The 21,800-nt window shown below is 35.7% G+C and overlaps 3 protein-coding genes across 3 annotated transcripts; 1 reads left to right on the forward strand and 2 right to left on the reverse strand.

Annotated features, from left to right (window-relative positions):
- Positions 1–17: 17 nt before the first annotated feature.
- morn3 (MORN repeat containing 3) lies at positions 18–9,116 on the reverse strand. The gene is made up of 6 exons (XM_089126124.1): positions 8,935–9,116; positions 2,974–3,119; positions 2,299–2,456; positions 2,067–2,226; positions 939–1,123; positions 18–765 (listed from the first exon to the last, which is right to left on the reverse strand). The coding sequence occupies exons 1-6, from the start codon at positions 8,949–8,951 to the stop codon at positions 667–669; spliced, it is 765 nt and encodes a 254-aa protein (XP_088982250.1). The 5' UTR covers positions 8,952–9,116; the 3' UTR covers positions 18–666.
- On the forward strand, positions 3,464–11,943 carry tmem120b (transmembrane protein 120B). The gene is made up of 12 exons (XM_039664352.2): positions 3,464–3,567; positions 4,475–4,593; positions 4,684–4,800; positions 5,327–5,386; positions 5,468–5,563; positions 5,644–5,733; positions 6,490–6,555; positions 6,641–6,702; positions 6,803–6,895; positions 6,992–7,056; positions 9,460–9,528; positions 10,229–11,943. The coding sequence occupies exons 1-12, from the start codon at positions 3,505–3,507 to the stop codon at positions 10,340–10,342; spliced, it is 1,014 nt and encodes a 337-aa protein (XP_039520286.1). The 5' UTR covers positions 3,464–3,504; the 3' UTR covers positions 10,343–11,943.
- A 1,040-nt stretch (positions 11,944–12,983) lies between these two features.
- Positions 12,984–20,191, reverse strand: rhof (ras homolog family member F). The gene is made up of 5 exons (XM_039664351.2): positions 19,667–20,191; positions 19,267–19,354; positions 17,862–17,971; positions 17,405–17,539; positions 12,984–14,191 (listed from the first exon to the last, which is right to left on the reverse strand). Exons 1-5 carry the CDS (start codon positions 19,793–19,795, stop codon positions 14,024–14,026), a joined length of 630 nt encoding a protein of 209 aa, XP_039520285.1. The 5' UTR covers positions 19,796–20,191; the 3' UTR covers positions 12,984–14,023.
- Between the last annotated feature and the right edge of the window lie 1,609 nt (positions 20,192–21,800).

Below are 21,800 nucleotides of genomic sequence, written 5' to 3' on the forward strand. Positions count from 1 at the left end.
GGCACTTTTTCAACATGTTTGTCTGACCTTTTTTGGTAGTATTTGAAACCGCTTCCCATTAAAGGGGCCTCTGTTCATTCTGAGGTTTGTAAGCCAGTACTTAGAGTCGTCATGGCTGAGGAACTTGCAGGATTGTACGATTATGCTTGCAAACTTAATTTAGACTAAGTGTTCATTAAGCAGAGGACCATTTAAGCATGTATTTGCATCAGCAGCATTGACTAAAATGTTCAAAGAGGCACATATATAGACATTTAATCACATGTACAGTATTGCCAAATTGAAGTACAATGATTTCTTTTTCTAAAGTGTGTAAAATAAAATTCGTTTTGTTGAAACGGCTTGTGTAAAGTTTAGTTCTGAAGCACTTTTTATTAGTGCACACTGGAATTTGAAAATCCACATTTTTTTTAGACATTCCGATTAAATACTTCAACCAAACACCTTTTTTGTGCTTTTTACATCATGTATGACAAGGATGTGTTGCCAAAATGAACATCAAGAGCATTTTGTTTAATGCTATTAGTACAATGTACCAACAGCGTTTATTTTATTCTGTTGGGTTTTTATTATGACTGAGGAGTTGATAAAAAAAAAAATACTTCTCTGCTTTCCTTATCCAAAGTCTGCCTTTCTTGAGTTAGATATTGTCAAGGTACATATTGCCTAGCAACCATATGACTTGGATTCTGTTGATTTCTCCTTGTCCTCAGTGAAATATGCTTGTGCCTCCATCAGTACAGCCTGTGAATCCTGTAGGCAAACCTTTGGACATAAAATAATCAGAATCAGTACTAGGTATCAAACTATGTAAATCATTTTGAGCTGTTTGCTGTTACAATGGTCAGAACCTATGACCGAAAGCTTGTATGCTCTTCATGCATTACTGTTAAAATGGAAATTATGCAAATTAGCAAACATCAGCGTTAATCATTCACCTTGGGAATTGGATACACTGTTGGCCTAACTGCTGCTTCTCTCCCGAAATCAGACATGGTTCCACACTTCGCAACACCGTCAACCCAAAAGCCTTCGTACAACTGACCTCTGTCCAGGTAGAAGAACTTGCCTTGTCCATTTTTCTGTCCATCGCTCCATGTGCCAACAAAGCGGTTACCATTAGCTTTACAAAACAAAAAGTAAAAAATGTCTGGTTTGATATTCACAGTTAAAACTTATTTAGTTAAATTTTGCAAGAAGAAAATTGCCTTATTTTTAGGTCCATTAAGATCATTTGCATAACATTATTATTTTAATTAAAAAGTTTTTAATTCTCATTACTATTATGCAAAAATGAAAATGCATTATATTTATTTATTAGTGCTCTCAAAGTTTGTAATATGTATATATGCGCACACACACATGCATATTCAGTATATATATATATATATATATACACACACACACACACAAACTTTTATCTTAGATGCAATTAATCACGATTACTCGATTTGACAGCACTTATATGTGTATATATATTCACTGTATATATATATATATATATATATATAACATTTATTATCATTTATATATAATACACTTATTTAAATCAAATACAATGTAATGTTGAATAAAATAACATTTCCATTTATTATTTATGATATACAGATAATGCAGATACAGATTATAGATAGTTTATGTATATATATATATATATATATATATATATATATATATATATATATATACATACCCATGAACAGCACTAATATATGTGTATATGTATAACATTTTATGATATGATATGATATGATCAAAAAATCAATTTAAAAAAAATCAACGCAACAAACATTACTATATATAAAGTAATGTTTGTTGTATTTATTTTATGCTGATTTAAATTTTTTGACTAATTATTCTATGCAATGAATGTGCACTTAATTGTCATAAAAATAATGTTACAGTGCTATAATATTAAAGGTCCTAATAACAGGCTTCATTTTCTTTCTGCAAAATATTTTTGACTTTCATTTATTTATTTATTTTAATTTTGGATCAAATGTGAGTGAGCTGGGCATGTTTTTGTGAGATCCACCAAGCTGGCTCATTTGAGTTTAAATCGGTACCTAGTAGAAGCAAACCCTGTCCATGACATTTGTCCTTCAGCCACTTTCCCTCATACAGCTCCCCGTTCTCATACTGCATCCGTCCCCATCCACTTCTCTGATCTGCACTCCACTGCCCCTCATAGAAAGCAGACGGACTGTAGAAATATGTCCCAGCACCCTTTGAAAGGCAAAAAAGGTTTATAAGTGGAAAATATGGGCCCTATGATGGCAAACGGTGTTTGATACTCACTTCCTTTTTGTCATTTCGCCAGGAACCGACATACACCCTCACATACTCTTTGGTTTCAGGGTCAGTCTTGCTCAGGGTTCCAAACCCTTCTCGCTTTCCATGCATCCATTCCCCATCGTAGATCATTCCTGTTTTCTTCCAAACCTGTGTTCCTTTTCCTTATCAGAGTAAAAGCTTTGTTCAGCTTTGATAAGACAGCAGTGTTTCCTAGAAACACGTAATGCAATCTGCAGAACACATCTAAATAACAAAGTAAATTAAATTAAGGCTTGTCCATTACAACTGCCAGCATAAAAGGTTCCTTACTGATCTTCGAGGCCTGCAATGTTTAAAACATTTCAAAACATTAAAACATCAAAACCTTTAATGGGATATTTTACCCAAAAAAAAAAAAAATCTGTTATCATTTACTTAGCCTCAAGTTAAGTTGTTTCTAAACCTGTATGAAAATCTTTCTTCTGCTGAACACAGAAGAAGATATTTTAAAGAATATGGATAAGCAAACAGTTTCACTGAACTTCCATTATATTTTTCCCCCATAGTACTATTCAAAATACATTCCTTTATGTTAAACAAAAGAAAGAATTTCATGCAGGTTTAGAACAACTTAAGGGTGAGTAAATTATGACAGAAGTTTATTTTGGGGTGGAACTATGCCTTTAAGTACTGTATTACCATGTTTGTTATTATCCATCCAGTCGCCCGTGTACTGATCCCCATTGACAGAATACACAGTATGGTGCAGTCCACATTTTTGCGCCTTTCTGTCCCAAAGTTTTACACGTGGTTCTGTAGTCTGTGGTCTTTTCAAGAAAGGCATACTGCACATAAAAATATATTTACTATTAGAATTTTTTTTATAGAATATTAAAAAAAAATTCTAGAATATGGTACCACTAAGTAACAGTAGATGAAAATGGAATATGGTAACGTTATACCTATTAGTAATATTAGTATCTGATCTTACCTGTCACCAAACTTCACTTAAACCAAACACACATGTAATTCGTGTACGGTAACTTAGCAACAAGCCTCGACTAATATTTATTTCGCTCGCGCTCCCAGTCATTAGGTGGCGCTGTCATCCTCAGAATCTTATGCTTGCCTGGTGGACGGGTGAAGAAGCGGAGCTTGTATAAACAGCTGGAGCGCCTACTAGCGGCAGAGGGCGGCACAGCAGCGCCAGCGCCAGCGCCGACGGGTACAATGTCACTGGAGAGATGTCAAAGTGAATGGACAGAAATAGATCAAGAATATCAGCAATTGCAGGTTTGGAATGAACGGATATATGTTATATGTGTTCTCAGGTAGCCAAAAGATGAATCTTGTGTTAGTAAAAAGCAAATGTGCCTGTTTTAGATGTTTATGATACGGCTAACAGGCTTTAGCTCATCAGATGAACTGATTTCCTTTTGTTACTGACTAACGTTATACATGTGTATTAAACCAGTGTTAGTTCTCTTAATAACATATTAAAATTTCAAAATAATAAGCCTTATATTCGTTCTATTATTTGAATAAATGTGGTGTGTCACTAAAGTACATGATAATGATTCACGAATTGAACTGGTTAAACCAGGTAAGTTAAGATGTTAACCAAGAGTTGTTGCTCAACTGTTAAAATTATCTTAAAATGATCGATTCTTGAGAGCCAGGGTCAGATTACAGGATGATGACGTTCTAGTCATTGAATCAGTGATTGATATGAAGTTCATGAAGCTCCAGGGGTTTGAATACTGTCAAAAAAGTATTTTTAGGGCATGGGAATACTGTGGAGTTTGGACATATACCACAGTAGTACCTTGGTATTCTCATGAAACATTGTCATCATTCAATGCTGTGATATACATCAAATATTTATCTTGTTTATTGTGTACAAATAAGTTATTTGTGTGGATGTCCTCATGTAAATAACATGGTACTAGATAGAAGAAGAATACTGTGGTCTTTCAGTACTATGGTATTGCCATTATTAATCTACACTCGGCTGTCATCTGTTACTTAGAGATCGAGATGGAAAGAATTGTCCCATTCTTAAAATGCCCTTCTAATATTTGAAATGCCTCATGCTTGGAATGAAGCCTTCAGTGGATATCATTTGCCCATTGAAAGGTCATGCATGTATTAGGAAACCATTTTGATTCCATGTTGACTTTCAATGTGTTTTGTACTTTAGGAAACGCACAAAGTGTACAGACAGAAGCTGGAAGAGCTGACAAACTTGCAGGCGATATGCAGCAGTGCCATTAGCAAACAAAGAAAAGCCCTGAAAGACCTCAAGCAAAGTCTTCACAAGTATGAGCAGAGTTTCAGATGTTACTAAAGATCATGAGTATGCATTCACAATGATGTAAACAGATCCTTTTCCTCTTTTGTTGAAAACAGGTGTAAGAAAACCTGCGATGAAAAAGAATCGGAGGTGATTAATGACCTGCAGGTCCAAATTAAAGAAAGGCAAAATGTTTTTTTTGACATGGAGTCCTATTTGCCAAAGAAAAATGGGTGAGTTTTAGTTCTTCATTCTGTGTTATTTATAATACCACAGTTATGTGGTTAGGTTTTGAGGCTTTTTGAAGTTACTCCAAAGGAAGTTATTCTCTACAGTGTTACTTCCTGAAACACCTTGAATGTAGTTCTGTGTAGTGTAGTTTTCTTCCGGAAATGAACGTGTCACCTCATTTAAATAATTCCCACCCAAGGCAAAGCAAAAAAACAGGACAAGGTCTGGTTAAGTAGCATTAATAATGTGTTGAAACTTGTGGTTATGGTAAGGGTCGTGACATTTCCCAAAACGCACTCAAACACACTGGTCCAGCCAACCAATCAGAGCACACTGCGCTTTTTGGAAGGAGGGGCTTCGTAGAGACCGGATCTAAACAGAGCGTTACTGACAGACTGGGAAAAGAGGTGCTAAAACAATGTAAAATGTGTGAAAAATAATGTGTTCAAATCCTATTCTAGTAGACCCCAAAAACATCATCAAGACTTTTGTAAAAGGACATAATATGAATTTTTCTTCTCATTTCAGATTGTACTTAAATTTGGTCCTTGGAAATGTGAATGTCACGCTCCTCAGCAACCAAGCCAAGTGAGTCAGATGTGAGCATGTCCGTTGAGCCCATAGAGAGTTCCCAGAACAAAATTGCTAATTCTGTGTTTTTCTAAATAGATTTGCGTACAAAGATGAATATGAGAAGTTCAAACTTTATATGACTATAATACTAATGTTTGGTGCCGTCACCTGCCTCTTCCTTTTCAACTACCGGTAAGATCAGAAAAATGTAATGTTATTCTGTGGAGGGAAAGGTTCTGTTGGAGTCTAACATGCCGATGTGTCCTTCACAGAGTTACAGATGAAATCTTCAACTTTTTATTGGTGTGGTATTATTGCACATTGACAATAAGAGAGAGCATCCTCATGAGCAATGGGTCACGGTGAGTTCACGTTCACTTTAAAATGCATTTGTTCAGTGCCAGTGCCAACTCCCTAGTGGGAGACGCAGGTTCAAATCTCTCGTCCTGATACTTTCTTCTTATCTCTAAAAAAGAACAAAAAATTGGCAAAAAAAAAGCTTGAAAAAAAATATTTTATTGTATTTTTTTTCTATTTATTTATTTGGTGGTGATCTTTAATTTAGTTGTTTTTGTTTATGTATTTATTTGTTTGTTTTTGATAATTTATTTGGTTGTAGTACTTGTCTATACAAGTATTACTACTATTAATAATACTGTAGTATTTTATTTGTAATATATATATATATAGGTGTGTGTGTGTGTGTGTATGTATGTATGTATATATATATTTTTTTTTTTACAAACTTTTATGTTAGATGCAATTAATCGTTTTGACTGCACTCATTTATGTATTTTTAGTTCATGTATTTATTTGGTAAAATGTATTTATTTTTAGTTCATGTATTTACACACGTAACATTGATAATAATACGCGTGTGTGTGTGTGTTTAAATATATATATATATATATATATTTACAAACTTTTATGTTAGATGCAATTAATCGTTTTGACTGCACTCATTTATTTATTTTTAGTTCATGTATTTATTTGGTTGTGGTATTTAATTTAATTTGTTTATTTATTTATTTGGCTATGTAATTAATTTACTTTATTTTTTTCAAATTTTTTGTTGTATTATGAAGATTTTGACTTTTTGATTTATTATTTCTTTGTAGAATTAAAGGCTGGTGGGTGTCGCATCACTACGTCTCAACCTTTTTATCAGGTGTTATGTTGACATGGTACGTGTTTTAGACTTTACATTAAATAATTAAATCTTTTTTCCCCCATCCACAACTTATATTTAATTTCCCCTCTTCTTTTAAGGCCAGAAGGTTCAATGTATCAGATGTTCAGAAGTCAGTTCCTGGCGTTCTCCATCTATCAGAGTGTGTATGATCTATTAGCTGCTCAGTATGTTTTTTGTTTGTCTTAGAGTGAGGTTGTGTGCTGTTCTAGTTTATAGTGATGGTGTTGTTTCTCTGGCAGGTTGTGTGCAGTTTCTACAATATTACTATCAGAGCGGCTGCTTGTATCGATTACGGGCTCTGGGGGAAAGAAACCAGCTAGACCTGACAGTGGGTAAGAGTTGTGACAGATTTGAATCATGGGAGAAATGTTGATCTGTATGATGTCATCAGTTGCGTGTTCAACTGACCTCTCATGTTACTCTTACAGAGGGCTTTCAGTCATGGATGTGGAGGGGGCTTACGTTCCTCCTTCCGTTTCTATTCTTTGGCCATGTGAGTTACAGCATTTAAGTGTTTCCTTTTGTTTCTCATGCATCATTCCCTTTTAAAATATTGATTCTTATGCAACTTTGTAGTCACATTAAAAATAAGTTTATGAATGTAGTCCATAAACGTTTTTTAATCCATTTTACAGTGTAACAGCTGTGAAGTTCACAACATGTAACTGGATTTTTGAAAAGATACACAACTGTATATACTATTTCAAAAGATTTATATTTCCAATAAATGCTGCTCTATTTATCAAAGAATCCTGAAATATTTTCCACTAAAATATTAAGCTGCACAACTGTTTTCAACATTGATAATAATAAGAATTTTGAGCATTATTGAGCATCAAATCCGCATATATGAATGATCATGTGACACTAAAGTCTGGGGTAATAATATTCTGCAGTAATACTTTACTGTTTTTACAATATTTTGTAAAGAACTCTGGAGCAAAATGAACCTTTGGTCTAATAAAACATCGGTACCTAGTCGACCGTTCTCTGAGATTTGTTTTCAGGATAATCGAATGTAAAGAGTTTTCAGCTGTTCAGCGTATACGCTAGTATATGGAGGCATTTAATGAGTAAAAAAAAAAATCGCTAGTTAATACCACTAACAAGGCTCAAAATAGCCCCACACTAACACAGTAACATAATGAGGGTCCATACATGCAAAACAAAGCATTGAGATATTTTATAAAGACAGTGCACTGCACTTCATGTATACAAGCAGCAGACATCTTTGGAAAACAGTCTCGATAAGTCGAACCACGACCGACGTTCATACAGTTCAGAAGTTTGCTGAACTTCAGTTCAGCTCACTTGGCACGTCGTTCATGGTTTGACTATAAAAAATCTTCTGTACTCTTACAAAGTTCTCAATGCTTCGTTTTGCATGTATGGACCCTCATTATGTTACTGTGTTAGTGTGGTGCTATTTTGAGCCTTGTTAGTAATATTAACTAGCGATTTCTCTTTACTTTTTAAATACCCCCATATACAACTAGCGTATACACTAAACAGTTTTTAGAGATAAAACTCTTTACATTTGATTATCATGAAAACGAATCTCAGAGAACAGTTGACTAGGTACCCAATGTGTAATTAGACCAAAGGTTCATTTTGCGCCAGAGTTCTCCTTTAAAGGTGCCCTCTGGGTTTTAAAATCAAATCATAAACCATATTCCATACCAGATGGGGGCAGTATACCTCCAGAAATACCTCCGCGGCCGCGCGCACTCTCATGTCTTCAAACAACACGGGCGAGCGCTGTGTTGCTCTGTCTCCCTCGCGCATATTAATCAAATCAATTGACACGATAGTAAACGTGGAGCATTTGGAGAGTTTTAGAGATTAGAGACTCAATGAACAACATCTCAACACTAAATTATATAGGCCGTCTCATAGACAAGCCGGTGCATTTCGACGATATGGGAAAATTAAAGCCCAAGCTATTATTTCTAGTTTTATGGTATTCGTTTTGTTCATATTACATTTTTATCATTAGTTTGAATTAATTTGACAGACAGCATTCCCTGATGTGGACCAAGCTAGCGTCTTTCAGAGCTGCCAACTCTCACAAATTCACCATGAGACACACAATTGACACTTTTCACACACTCTCACGCCACACATCCATTTTGTCACGCACAGAAAAGGACACGGAGAACGATAGACTAAACAGAGCAGGTTAGTTATGATATAAAAAAAGCTCAGCTTTAAGATTCTGTTAATTTTATTACGCAATTCAAACAATAGATACGGTTTTGGCTCTTGTAAATGTTACCCGACAGATCCCTAGCGCACGTGAACCGATCTTCTCTACTAGCTAATGGTAAAAGAACACGAACACTGTTGAAAGATACAGTATGTTACAACTTACCACAATGTATTCCTCATGCATAATATCGACCAATAATTTTTTTAACTCTTCCCTGGACTGAAATGTAGTAGTGGGTTGTATTTTCCACACGACTGACATCAGGTTCAAGTACACACAAGGCGCGCGTGTTACTCGTGTATTGCAGTTTGGCTGGTGGTTATGTTGCCCGTCCGCATACCGCCTCCCATGGCCTGGTATTACGACACCTGCCTAGTCATTTAGCATGCTAATTCAGGTTAATATCTCGGCAGCACTATTACTTGTCATTTTTTTTAATGACATCATCAACCTTATTTCTTCTAATTCTTTTGATGCGTGTAGCTCATTTTTGGGCTATTTAACCTCAATTTTTACAGAGGGCACCTTTAATGCAGCCTTGGTGAGCTTCTTTCTAAAACACCGTTAAAAAAAAAACAGTAAAAAATCGTACCGACCTTACTTATTGAATGCTGGTGTATATTGATTCAGTTCACAGACTGGCATATTGTATAAGATATTTGTGTTGCTTTTCTGTCCTCTGGTCAGTTTTGGCAGCTGTACAACGCTGTGTCCCTTTTTAACCTGTCTGCCCGTGATGACTGCAAGGAATGGCAGGTAAAGAGATTATTGCTCAACCCCAAGTGTTAATCTTCTGCACTGTTATACTTCAAATCATTTTATCTATTGAGGCGAGGTGTGCATTCTGGGAGTTGTTGTCTTTCATCCTCATAAGCCTTTTCTCAGTCTAGAAAGCTCCAAATTAAAAAATAATTTCACATTTCTTCTACATAAATGACCCATTTTTAATACACATTCATCTTTCCAGAGGTGAAGTATCCCTTTAAATCACGCCAAAACAATTACGTAAATATATCTATCCACTAACCATTCAGAATCGTCCAATTGCATTGTCTGAGTCTCCATCAGTGTCCGCCTTTGGTTTGAACATATAAGGCCGAACACAGCCACTGACAATTTCTGACATTTTTTTTGTTGTTGCTGGAGTGTCCGAAACACAAGCTTTTAAAAGCCCCACCCTCTTCTCGAAAGGCGAGGGGGGAAATACTCATTTGCATTTAAAAGGACACACCCAAAACCGGTTTGTTTTTGACGCACTATAATACATTTTCTGAAGGGTCTTATATTTCATCTTGTGAAACCACCCTGGACACCCTAACAGCTATTTAGCAGCATGCTAGGAACCACTATGAACACCTTAGCTGTCCATTATACACTAGGCAATTTTTACACAGGATTTTGTGCACTTTTATGTTTTCCAGAAATCATTTAAAGATTTACTTCAATTATCTTCCAGGTGTTCATGCTGGCCTTGACGTTTCTTATCCTGTTCCTGGGAAATTTTCTCACTACTCTAAAAGTGGTCCACCAGAAGGTCCAGAAGAACACAGAAAAGGTGAAAACTAATTAACCAACTGGAAGATTTCATACGCAGCGAGGCCAGTGTGGAACTCAAAGAACTGAACTGCGGAAGCGCACAAAACTGTTTCGTTTTTCCCACGAGCTGTTTGGAGAGGGTTGAAGGTAGATGTTGACGTCTGCCTTGACTTATTTCAACAGCGGCAGTGGAAACTCAAGATTGTGTTACGTTGCCCTATCGCCTGCCGTGTTGTTTTTGCTTATATATGCAATCACAGCAATTAGAGGGTAATGTTTGGGTTAGAAGCCACTGACAACCGTCAGACACTGTAAATGAGGAGACTTTGATTCACGTTTTTTGTTCCTGTGCATGGATATGTTTACAATAAGCCACATTTCAACTTTATGCAACACAGCAGGAAGGCTCAGCTCATTGCAGCATCTCAAAGGGATTTGTTATGGTTTTTAATAAACCTGGATAGTGATTAAAGTACTTGTTCTGCTACAAGACATTTTAGCCTAAGCATATGTTACATATTTGTGGGAAAGAATTGATACGATGGTACTTGAAGAGAAAGGTGTGTTTTGCACGTCGTGGCTTGTTAGTATGGTGATTGAGCAAGGCCAGATATTTGAATTAAGGCAACATGATACCGGGAAAATGTGGATTTATTTTATTAACGATGGCAATAATGCTTCTGTAACACTTCATAGTATAGACCATTTCACAAGATGTAAACAACACTGGTCCGGAAGAACTTCCTGTTTCAGTTTTTTAACACTACAAAAAAGCTGGGATAAAATACAACCAACAGAACATTTAAAACTGAATCAAAAAGTTAAACAAACATCTTTAAGAGGTTTTCTTTACATGTGAAATAAAGAAAATAGTTGCAAACTGAAACAGGAAGTGCTTCTGGACCAGTGTTGTTTACATCTTGTGAAATGGTCTATATTTAAAGAAGCATCCCTTTTTATTTTGTTTCATGATTTCCACCTGTATGGTATTTGTATTTAAAGGCATAGTCAATTGCGTTATAAGTCAAAATAACAGTTGAAATTCTGAACAATGTCTTGCTTAATGTGAATGAATGCTGTTAGGATTACATCTGCTGTAATTGAACGAGCTGGTATGTGTGTCTGTTACTTTTACTGACTGTGTCAAAGGAAAAAAGAATTATTTTTTGCCAACATCTTTCATTGTTTGCCATCAGGGAGTTTGCTGACAAGACCTTCTTCCTATGTTATATATTACACAAGCAAGTAGTGAAAGAAGTTGCATTTGGTTACTGGATGATTTGTTGGCCTTAATGGACTCCTTTATCTGTTCACACCTGATTTACTACTTTAGCCTAGAACACAAGTGTTACAAGTTTCATAGGAACATGTGAATTGTAACTGACAAAAAGCTGTAATTACAGGGATTTCTCATGTTGGGAAATGCTTTATTGAACTATTAACCACTCCTTAAATCATGTGTAACACTATTCACAATGTCACTTCATCAGTGCTTGTGTGGAACAAAATAACTGCACTTTTTTTTTCTTGGTCTCAAAATAAGCCTTCAGACTGGAGGGGGAAAAGGTTTCTAAAGGAATTTCTATTGACCTTCTGTTGCTGTAGAGCAAATAAATTCAAAGCTGATGCAATCTGCGTGGCCTCGTGTGAAAATACCATTATTTACAACTTCAACTGCAGAGGGCGCAAGTGTGACTCGTGTACCTCAATATTTAGGACTTGTTAAATGCTGGGAAAATAAATGTTATTCTTTCTTATCTACTCTTTATTCAATCATTTATTTAGCAAACCACAATAAAAAAATCTTTCAAACAACATAATTTAGGCTACCCCTATTGCCTGACTAAACAAGATGTGGAAAATCAATCACATGTGTCTCTTCGACACATTAAACAGCAGGAAAGAGGCCCGGGATATGTTAGCCAATCAGAATGCACTTCTTTTGTTCAGTCATTTTGCTTGTTCGGTTTGCTGATAATAGGTTGACGACATATTTTGAAGGGCGTGGTTGTGGAAAGGGGGCGTGTGGTTGAATTTGTCAGAATTTGTGGAAATTGCACGTTTAAGTTTTATTAATGTATACTAATTCTTCCTAGTATTTTTTTTATAATCATAGTTGTGACCAGTTATGGTAATCCCCATTACTTTATTGTTATATTTGTGTCCATTCTTATAAATAACATATTTATAAAATACAATACCCTATATAAAACAATGAATTATATTTACATAATTATAAATAATTAATGTAAATAATTAACTTTCAATACCTTGAAGAGTAGCTTAAATGACTTGTAAAATTAATAAAAGCACAAAGCGCATCAAAATGGATCAAAATAAATGAACATCGATAGTAACATTTCAATCTTTAGCTTATAGCTGTGACACGCAGCAATATTTGGAGACTTCCGTTACCGCAATCGCATCCTGTTAGGCAGGAGTTTTTATACTAACCACAACAAGATCACTTTTGTATTCTGACCAAGTTTGTTTTTCAAACCAGGCAGGGATTTTCTACATATTTCTGCCTAAAATCTGAAAATTGCATCATGCAAAATGAACAGTATCAGCGCCAATGAAATGAACACGGCTATAAAAGAGCTATACAATTTTAATAGTGAATCCTGTTTCACACACACAATTTCCTTCAGTAGGCAAAAGGCATACTCAATATATAACTTAAAACACAGGTTTATTTGTGCAATCTACACACAGGGTGTAACAGACAAAATGTTACCACATAAATGATTCAACACTTTCTGGCATCTATGTTAGATCTTATCAACTTAAAGATAGTAAATAATCCATGTACTGAAATAAACAAAAAGTGTGATTCCAGTTAAAATGGTGGGCCTACAGTAAGATCCGCTCTGTAGCATGGCGTCTCTGGACCGGAGCTGCGGAGTTTCAATCGTGAAACCAGACTTGATTTGTCCCATTGGAAAGCATATTTACACTGTCTAAACCGTTCCCTATCCCCTATGTGCCATTCAGCATGTAGAAAATAGTAAGTGTGTAAACAATTGACCAAGTTTATTTAAAATTTACGGGGCGGGACACTATGGATTCTTGAGAGCATTTCATTGGACAGAAAATCTGATGAGAAGTTGAAGTGCAAAGTGATGTCATCAAAATCATTGATCCATATTTGCGAAAGTGAGAGACTGTAAGTATTGATTTTGAAGCACAGATAACAGCTATAGATAACACTAAAGCGAACATCTTTCTAAAGGCCAAAAAACTTCCATTTTGATTCCATGGGGACTTTAAGGCCCGTTCACACCAGAAAGAAAAATACTGTAAGTTTTAAACTTCAACTGCAGATAACATGAATTACGCAATAGAAACATGTTACACCCAAGTGCATTATAATGACAGTTACTTGAGTCGGTTGTGCATTACAACAGTACAGTAATATTATACAACACAATATTGCACAACAGACTGTAAGCAAACTTCCAATGTGAACCTATGAGATGTACTGTCATCCCTAAAACATCAGCAGCAGTTTATCCATCTTCCACGACCAATTTCCATTAAGTCATATCATCAGTTGGAAGATGTGGCACGGACCGGAAGACAATGTCCCAAAAAAATATTCCTTTGAGGAAACTTAAACAATCCTGAGAAGCTTTGCAGGTGGTTCCAGAAAAATTTTTTAGAATATAGTTCATATGTACAAAACTTGAATGAAATCAATTTCTTCAAGGAATGGTCACAGGATGGCACAGCGATTCCTCTTCTTCTGGAGGTGTCTTGCTTTAGCCCTGGCCGCTAGCGCTCGCTTGGTCGCTTCTTTGAAAATGTCCTCTACGTTTTCTCTATATTTAGCCGAACACTCCAGGTATACTTCAGCGTTCAATTGCTTCTGGACCTGTTCACCCTAAGAACGAGAAATGTAGGTTAGTTACTCTGGACCATTACTAACCATAGCTTTTAAGCTCTTAAAAAAGTTCACTTTCTTTCTTCAGTCGAAAAGAAATGAAGGTTTTTGATAAAAACATTCCAGGATTTTCTCCATATAACGGACTTCATTAGGAACCAAATGGTTCAAGGTCCAAATGACAGTTTCAGTGCAGCTTCAAAAAGGCTGGCTGGGGTATGAATAAGGGTCTTATCTAGGAGTCATGACTTGAAAAAAGACTTGTTAATTTAGATGAATGAGTTTGAACAGGAGTGTCACGAACGCTCATCACAGAACAGAGCTAGGCGAGCATTTGCGCTTATAAAACTTCAACTTTTTTATGTATTTTGAAATGTTTCGCCAGACCCTTATTCGTCGTCTGGTGTTGTTTAAAGCCCTTTGAAGCTGCACTGAAACTCTCATTTGGACCTTGAACCGTCTGGTTCCCATTTGAAGTCCATTATATGGAGAAAATCCTGGAATGTTTTCATCAAAAACCTTAATTTCTTTTCGACTGAAGAAAGAAAGACATGGACATTTTGGATGACATGGGGGTGAGTAAATTATCAGCAAGTTTTTTTTTTTAAAGTGTTTTACTCCTTCAACCTGTTTTATATTACTTTATGTGGCATAGCATGATCTCATTACCTGGTTACTCCATAAAGTATTAAAACAATAAACATCACAAGCACCCCAACAATGTAAAATCTATTTATGTTGCTACAAATTATTTCTGTTTTAAAGGGATACTCCACCCAAAAATGAAAATTCTGTCATCATTAATTCACCCTCAAGTTGTTGCAAACCTGTATGAGTTTCTTTCTTCTGATTAACACAAAGAAATTTTGAAGAACGATTGGAACTTTGGCACCATTGACTTCCATAGTGTGTTTTTTTTTTCTACTATGGAAGTCAACTGTGGTTCCAATCATTCTTCAAAATATCTTCCTTTGTGTTCAGCAGAAGAAAGAAACTCATACAGGTTTGCAACAACTTGACGGTGAGTAAATGATGACAGAATTGTCTTTTTTGGGTGGAGTATCCCTTTAAATATGTTGGTTTAGAACTTGCTGAAAAAAAAGTATCATGGTTTCCATAAAAATATTTAGCAGCAAAACTTATTTAACTCAATATGACACACACACACAAAGGCCTATATACTGTATATAAAAGCAGGGCTTGACATTAACTGTCACCGTCCCACATGTGGGACACTTGCCATTATATTTTTTAAACAATAATATCTTAGAAAAGACCTTAAGTAATATTGATGAACATGAAAAATCATGAAAAAAAGGTAGAAACCTCAGTTTGTTTTCATGCCAAGAGTTGAAAATATTGCATATATTCAATTATTTTAGAAAAAAGGTCTGAAAATGTTTTAAATATAAAGAAAATAATAATAAATTCACCATTTATGATGTGGCAGGAAGCTATAACGCACATGTGTGTTCTTTGTATGTTTCTTAGAGGTTGAATTCATATCAAAGTCTGCCAAACTTCCCATACTACTTCTGAATAGGATGTCTACCTCATAAATTGTATGAGAATTGTGGAAATAATGGTTCAGATCACTCAAAACACATTTGGAAATGGTGGTGCCCTTATACGGGCAGTAATGGAGTCTGGTTATGCCCTAGTGAAAAAGTTTGGTACTGCGCCCAAACAAAATCTTACTGAAAGCTATTTTTTTTTTTTTTTTTTTAGATATCCTGACCTAAAATTTTAAACACAACTTGTTCAGATTTTTGGCTTTGATTTTTCTGCAGATTTAGAGTGGCCCAGGTTTTGAAAATATATATTTTTTAATATAATTATTTTTAATTTTTTTTACATTGTACCATTTCCATAAACTCAAACTTCTATAACTTTTTTTTTCTGTTTCACTTTCTTAATTTATTTCACTTCTACAAAAATCTGCCAAATGTCTTCTTTAACACACACCAAATAGCAAATATGACAAATATATGACAAATATGATTTGCTATTTGCACAGCTCTTAGTGTAGCCTTAATGTTTTATGTACTTTTGTCTTTTAACCGTTTTAAACCTGTACCTCTGTTCTGTCATGTAATATGTTTGTAGCAATCTCTTTATATCCAAAATTAATTTCTCCTCAGGGGGAGACAAATAAAGATACTTTGACTTTGACAAATGCGGGTGGATTTCAGCACTCCTATTAGCCACTTTGGTGGGTTGAATTTTGTATAATAATACATACATTTTTCAACTGCAGTCTTTTAAAAAGGCATGTTGTCAAAAATATTGATTTTTCAATAAATATCAATACTGAAATATCTGAAATCCTTCCAATAGTCATTTACGGCAGAACATATACACGATACCAGATGCGCTTTCTCACTCTCTCATCTCTCCGACTGTGAGTTGACACAAACCTGGATGAATATTGTTGGTGTTTCAGGGGTTGAATTTCTGCATGGGATTTGTGTATTGCACATAATTTTACTCATTCCCGGAGTTTTTGTGCTCAAATCCAAAGGTTGCGTGGTTAAAGCTGCCTTTCGGTACTAAATTAAACTCTTTTTCTCTGGTTATTGCTTATTTCTCGACGAATATTCACGTAAACAGTCAGTTATGTTTAAGTGAACTTAAACAGTTGAGAAAGAAAACGCATGTGCAACAGTATAATGGATCTGTGTGTCAGGTTTTAAAGTGACAGCTGCCTAATATACCGGTTGCCAAATTATCCAATAATAATAAAATATCTCTATAGCAGTTTATCCCCATGATATCCGATGTCAAAATTGTGGTCAGTGAAAATGCTGAATGGTTACTAACTTTGGAAAACCACTAGCCACAGTGGCTGGTGAGCAAAAAAAAATGAATGTCAACAGCCCATTCTCACACCCAAGGCGTCACTTAACTGACGCCTTGGGAAGCATTTGGACATGCTTCAATATCTGGCGCTTTAGGCGCCCTTTAGCGTCAGTAAGATGACGCCCTAGGATCGCGTGTACCCTACCCCCACCCCACACCTAAACCTAACCGCGTCCTCTAACAGACGCTTTCCTTTAGCGTCAGTTAGATGACGCCGTAGGATCGCGTCATGTAAGTGACGCTAAAGGGCGCCTAAAACGTCAAATATTGAAGCATGGTCAAAGGTGACGCCTTGGGGTGAGAATGCGTTGATGTCAAGCGCTGTATATAGGTATATGTAAATATAATGTCAACCTGGAGGTAGGTGATGGGCGCCATATCTAAGGCTTTGAGCTTCCTGGTCTTCTCCTTGTCTTTTCGCAGGTCCGTTTTGCAACCTATCAAGATAATGGGGACATCATGGCAGAAATGATGGACCTCTGGATACCACTGTAGGAGGAGAGGAAAACATTGCTCAAAACAGAACTACTTCTTTTATGTAAATACTTGTTCTGGTCTTCCTCAATGCTCTAATGGTGAACTGTCTCTATCTTTAGGCCCTGAATGAACAATCCCTTTGCTGTGCCTTTATTTAAACAGGGCTCGGCACATTCCTCTCAGAAAGCTTCCAGAAATACTGTTTGTTTTCAGTGGTGATCCATCTGTATAATCATCTACACTCCAGGTCAAAGTTTATCAGCTCACAGTTGCCAGCAAACGACGTTAACACAGACTTTCATCAGTAAACGGTTTCATTCCCAGTGGATTTCACCTTTATTGTGACATTGTCGAACGATGTTGGATTGGTCACATCGTAGCAGATGATAACAAGGTTTACTTCTTGATACGACAGAGGCCTCAAGCGATCATAGTCCTCCTGGCCTGTCAATAAACAGATTTTGGTTAAAATTACATTTTACCACACACTGAAACCTGAATACATGCTACATTATCTAGAGTGTTTCTATCCTGATACAGAAAACAAGTCATTCAAGCAGAGGCGGAGACATCTGACCATATATAGAGCATGTATGTCGAATTTAAGTACTTCGATGAAGAACCGAGATGTGGTAGAAAACCACATCCTGACTTCAACATCCTGTTCCAGAGAGGCAGAGAAGGTCCGGACAGCAGTGCGAGTCTGATAAGCAGCACAATTACCGAAAATGTCATTCAATTCATTTAACACTTCATACTTTACAGAATTTATGGAGAAATTTGGGTAATATAGACGTTAGGGGTTCACTGGAATTAAATTCATGATCAATATGCCACAGTATTTTGATGTGTGTTTTCAAATAAGCCATAAAATGTCTGATGATTAAGTGATTTATCCTCATTCTATGGTATTAGATTCATAAAAATATGTCCTGTAGATTCTCAATGTACAGTTCTTAAATGTTTTACCTATCAAATATTAACTCAAATACCTATCTTCTACAAATTAGGAGCTTCAAAAATAAAACAAAATTACTCAAAGAAACATTCCCCAACTGTTGAAAACAGTTGCGTTGCTTAAGATTTTTAGTAGAAAGCGGATCTTTTTTTTTTTTTTTCCAAGATTCTTTGATGAATAAAAAGTTCAAAAGAACAGAACCGATTTTAATTAGAAATCTTTTGTAACATTATAAATGTCACTTGAATGCATCCTTGCTGAATAAAAGGAATCATTTATTTAGTTTTTCTCAAATAAACCTTACTGACCCCATACTTTAGAACAGTGGAGTATATGATGATAAAGTACTAAATGTAAATAATGAAATGATTTAGATTTGCATGAAATACATGCAATGTTCATCCACACACTGCATTACACATTAAGCATATGACTTGTTTCACCACATCCGCAGACTTATTTTGGCCCAATAAGCCCCTGCTTAGAAACTGGCGTGATAGTAAGAATATGAATATTTCACCATAGCTAATATATTTAATTTGAAGTAAATACTGTATATATGCTGTTATATTATTTTTTATCATAAAATATGATCAAAGTTGTGCGTGCTCCCTGATCTCAGAGATGACAGCTCTTAAAACTATTACCAATGACCTACTCACACCCATGTTGTACTTAACATTCCTGCCTACATATTTAGCTGATCAATGAAGCATGTCACTAAAGAGAATGAGGGTTGGAATCTAAGGTGTGTCTCGTGTCTGACAGGGTTGGCACTTACCTGCTGTATCATAGAGATTCAATTGAATGTCTTTTCCTCCATAAGACACAGTGGTGACATATTTGTCGAACACAGATGGAGCGTATTTCTGTTGAACATCAAGATCAAATCAGACAAGTACAGGAATATAATGGTGCATGAAAAGTTATTGTTTCTACAATACACATTAAAATCAAGGCGTTGGCAGAAACCAGAATTGCTGTCTGGGAGTGGAAAAACTTGCTGAGGATATTGTGTAAAAAAAAAAAAAAGTGACTGTTATACATTTTGCAATGTTTCCTTCTCTGAAACATGTTTCAGAGTTTCGAATGTGGGTTAATGGTTATTTCTGTGACTTTCTAGTCTATGATATTGAAGTCTACTCATCTGGTCTAAAACTGTCAAGAATCTAAAATCTCACCTCAGGGAAATCTCCTTTGGCGTACACCATAAGCAGGGATGTCTTTCCACAACCTCCATCTCCAACGATCACGATTTTGAGTGCATCAGCTTGAGTGCCATTGCCGGCTACAGTGCCGTTCTGGGTCATGTCCTTTACGTGGGCCGCACTGGCCAAGTCAGTTCCTCCAACAGGTGCCCAAGAGCACAGAAGTGTCAGGTAAATTCATGAGACTAAAACTCTGCCAGGTAAGCATGCTGCTATCCGGTCCTAACTTCCTCCTCCTTCTTGCCTTTTTTTCTTTTCAAACCATGTGACTATGTTTTCAAGTATAGCCCAGATAAGAGCATGCTACTGTAATTGAGGCTGTGTGACATGTGGGAGTTGTTCCTGTCTGTCTACACATGTTCTGCACTCTCACTAGGCGGAGTACATGAAGACACTCCCTCGAGCCGGTCGTAGAAGAGTTGACTTCTAAACATAATTCAGACCACCTGAAAACCTTCATTTTTCACATTCCCCCGAGGGTTGATAACAGCATGCTGATCTGAATGGCACATACTTGAGATAGGCCATGATGCAGTGATTATTCTAGCAACTTGCTGATCATCAAGTGGATTATATAATTACATTAATAAGAACAATTGCATAACTAAAAGTGCTATTAATTGTATTACTGAGAGATTTGCCAGTGTTAGTTTAGTATCAAATACATACTATTATAGTTTTTTTATGTTTTGAATTTGTTTTTATTTAGTAATTTTGAGTTTTTGTTATTTTTAATAGTTTAGTTTTGGTTAGTGTCTAGATAGTAAACTATAATAATCCTGCTTATAAAAAAATATAAATGCCTATAAACATTGATGCATATGTACATACATTAATTAATTGTTTCTTATTTAAAAATTATTTAAATGTAAATTGAAAAAAGCAATGCAATCATTATGTAAATGTCAGTTCATGCTCCTTAATATTATTTTTCATTTGTTTAAAAATAAACTTATTTAACCCCGAAACCGTATTCTGGACAAATGTGGGCAAAGTAGTTTTGAGTTATTTATTTATTTAAAAATACTTCCCTCGTTCTGAGCGGTACAAGACTTGGCTACTTTTTCTCAGTTTGCCTCCTGAACACACACAATTGTTTTTTTACTCAATTCTACAATGCTAAGTGGGTGAAAAAAACTCCTTAATCTTGTATTTGGGTCATAAATGGGCACCCATAGAAATGAATGGGAAAAACGCTCATTTAGAGCATTCTAAAATAAGCCAAAATAAGACACCAGGTGACAGCAAAGTCACTTCATCTTTAGGTTTTAGCTCTAAGAACTTATTGGAATAATATTTTAATGTAGTTAAAAGAATTTTAAAAAATAAAACATAAAAATAAGCATAATTTACATATAAAATATGATACTTTTTGAAGTAAATAAATTAAAAAATACCCCCAAAATAAAAAAAACACCATAAATGGATAGACAAAACTTTATCGAAGACAGTGATATTACATTTATAATAAATACAAATGAGGAGTCCTCTGTGCCCACATTTGTCCAAAATTACAGGATTAAGGGCTATAAAGTGAATACGATTTGAGGGCTGCAAGTTATTAGTAATGTGTGTTCTTTGTTTATGAAATGTTTAAATAGCCCACTACATAAATTAGAGGACTGGATCTTCTATGATGGAGCTTAATTAATCTGCTTAAGAGAGAATTAAATGAAAAAATGTATTGCCTATTTTGAAATAGCCTATTTAAATACGGAAACACTATGTAAGAGGTCCCAGCAAACGGGCACTGTTGCCATGAAGCAAAGCAAAACCTTCAGGGCCCCTGAGAGTAGGGCCCCTGAGAGTATAGCCTAATATGCATTTCTTAATTTATTTTACCAATGGCCAATGGGTGACTGTTAATGCACCCCCGCACCGTCACAGCCAATGAGAGACTAGAAATGGTTGTTGTTTTTTCTGCTCACAGATAGGCGGCGTCATCATCATGTTATGACTGTCTCGTCACATAACTGAAGAAGATTTACTGGTTCCCAAACACTGGAACAGAGAGGAACTACTAAAATTCATTACGAATTAGCTACATGTTCTCACATTATTTATATGGATTGTTATGGCAGCCTACATAAACAAAAAGGAGCATTAA

This window comes from Pimephales promelas, chromosome 23 (assembly GCF_988280905.1).
Source record: "Pimephales promelas chromosome 23, fPimPro1.hap1.1, whole genome shotgun sequence".
NCBI classification, from domain to species: Eukaryota; Metazoa; Chordata; class Actinopteri; order Cypriniformes; family Leuciscidae; genus Pimephales; species Pimephales promelas.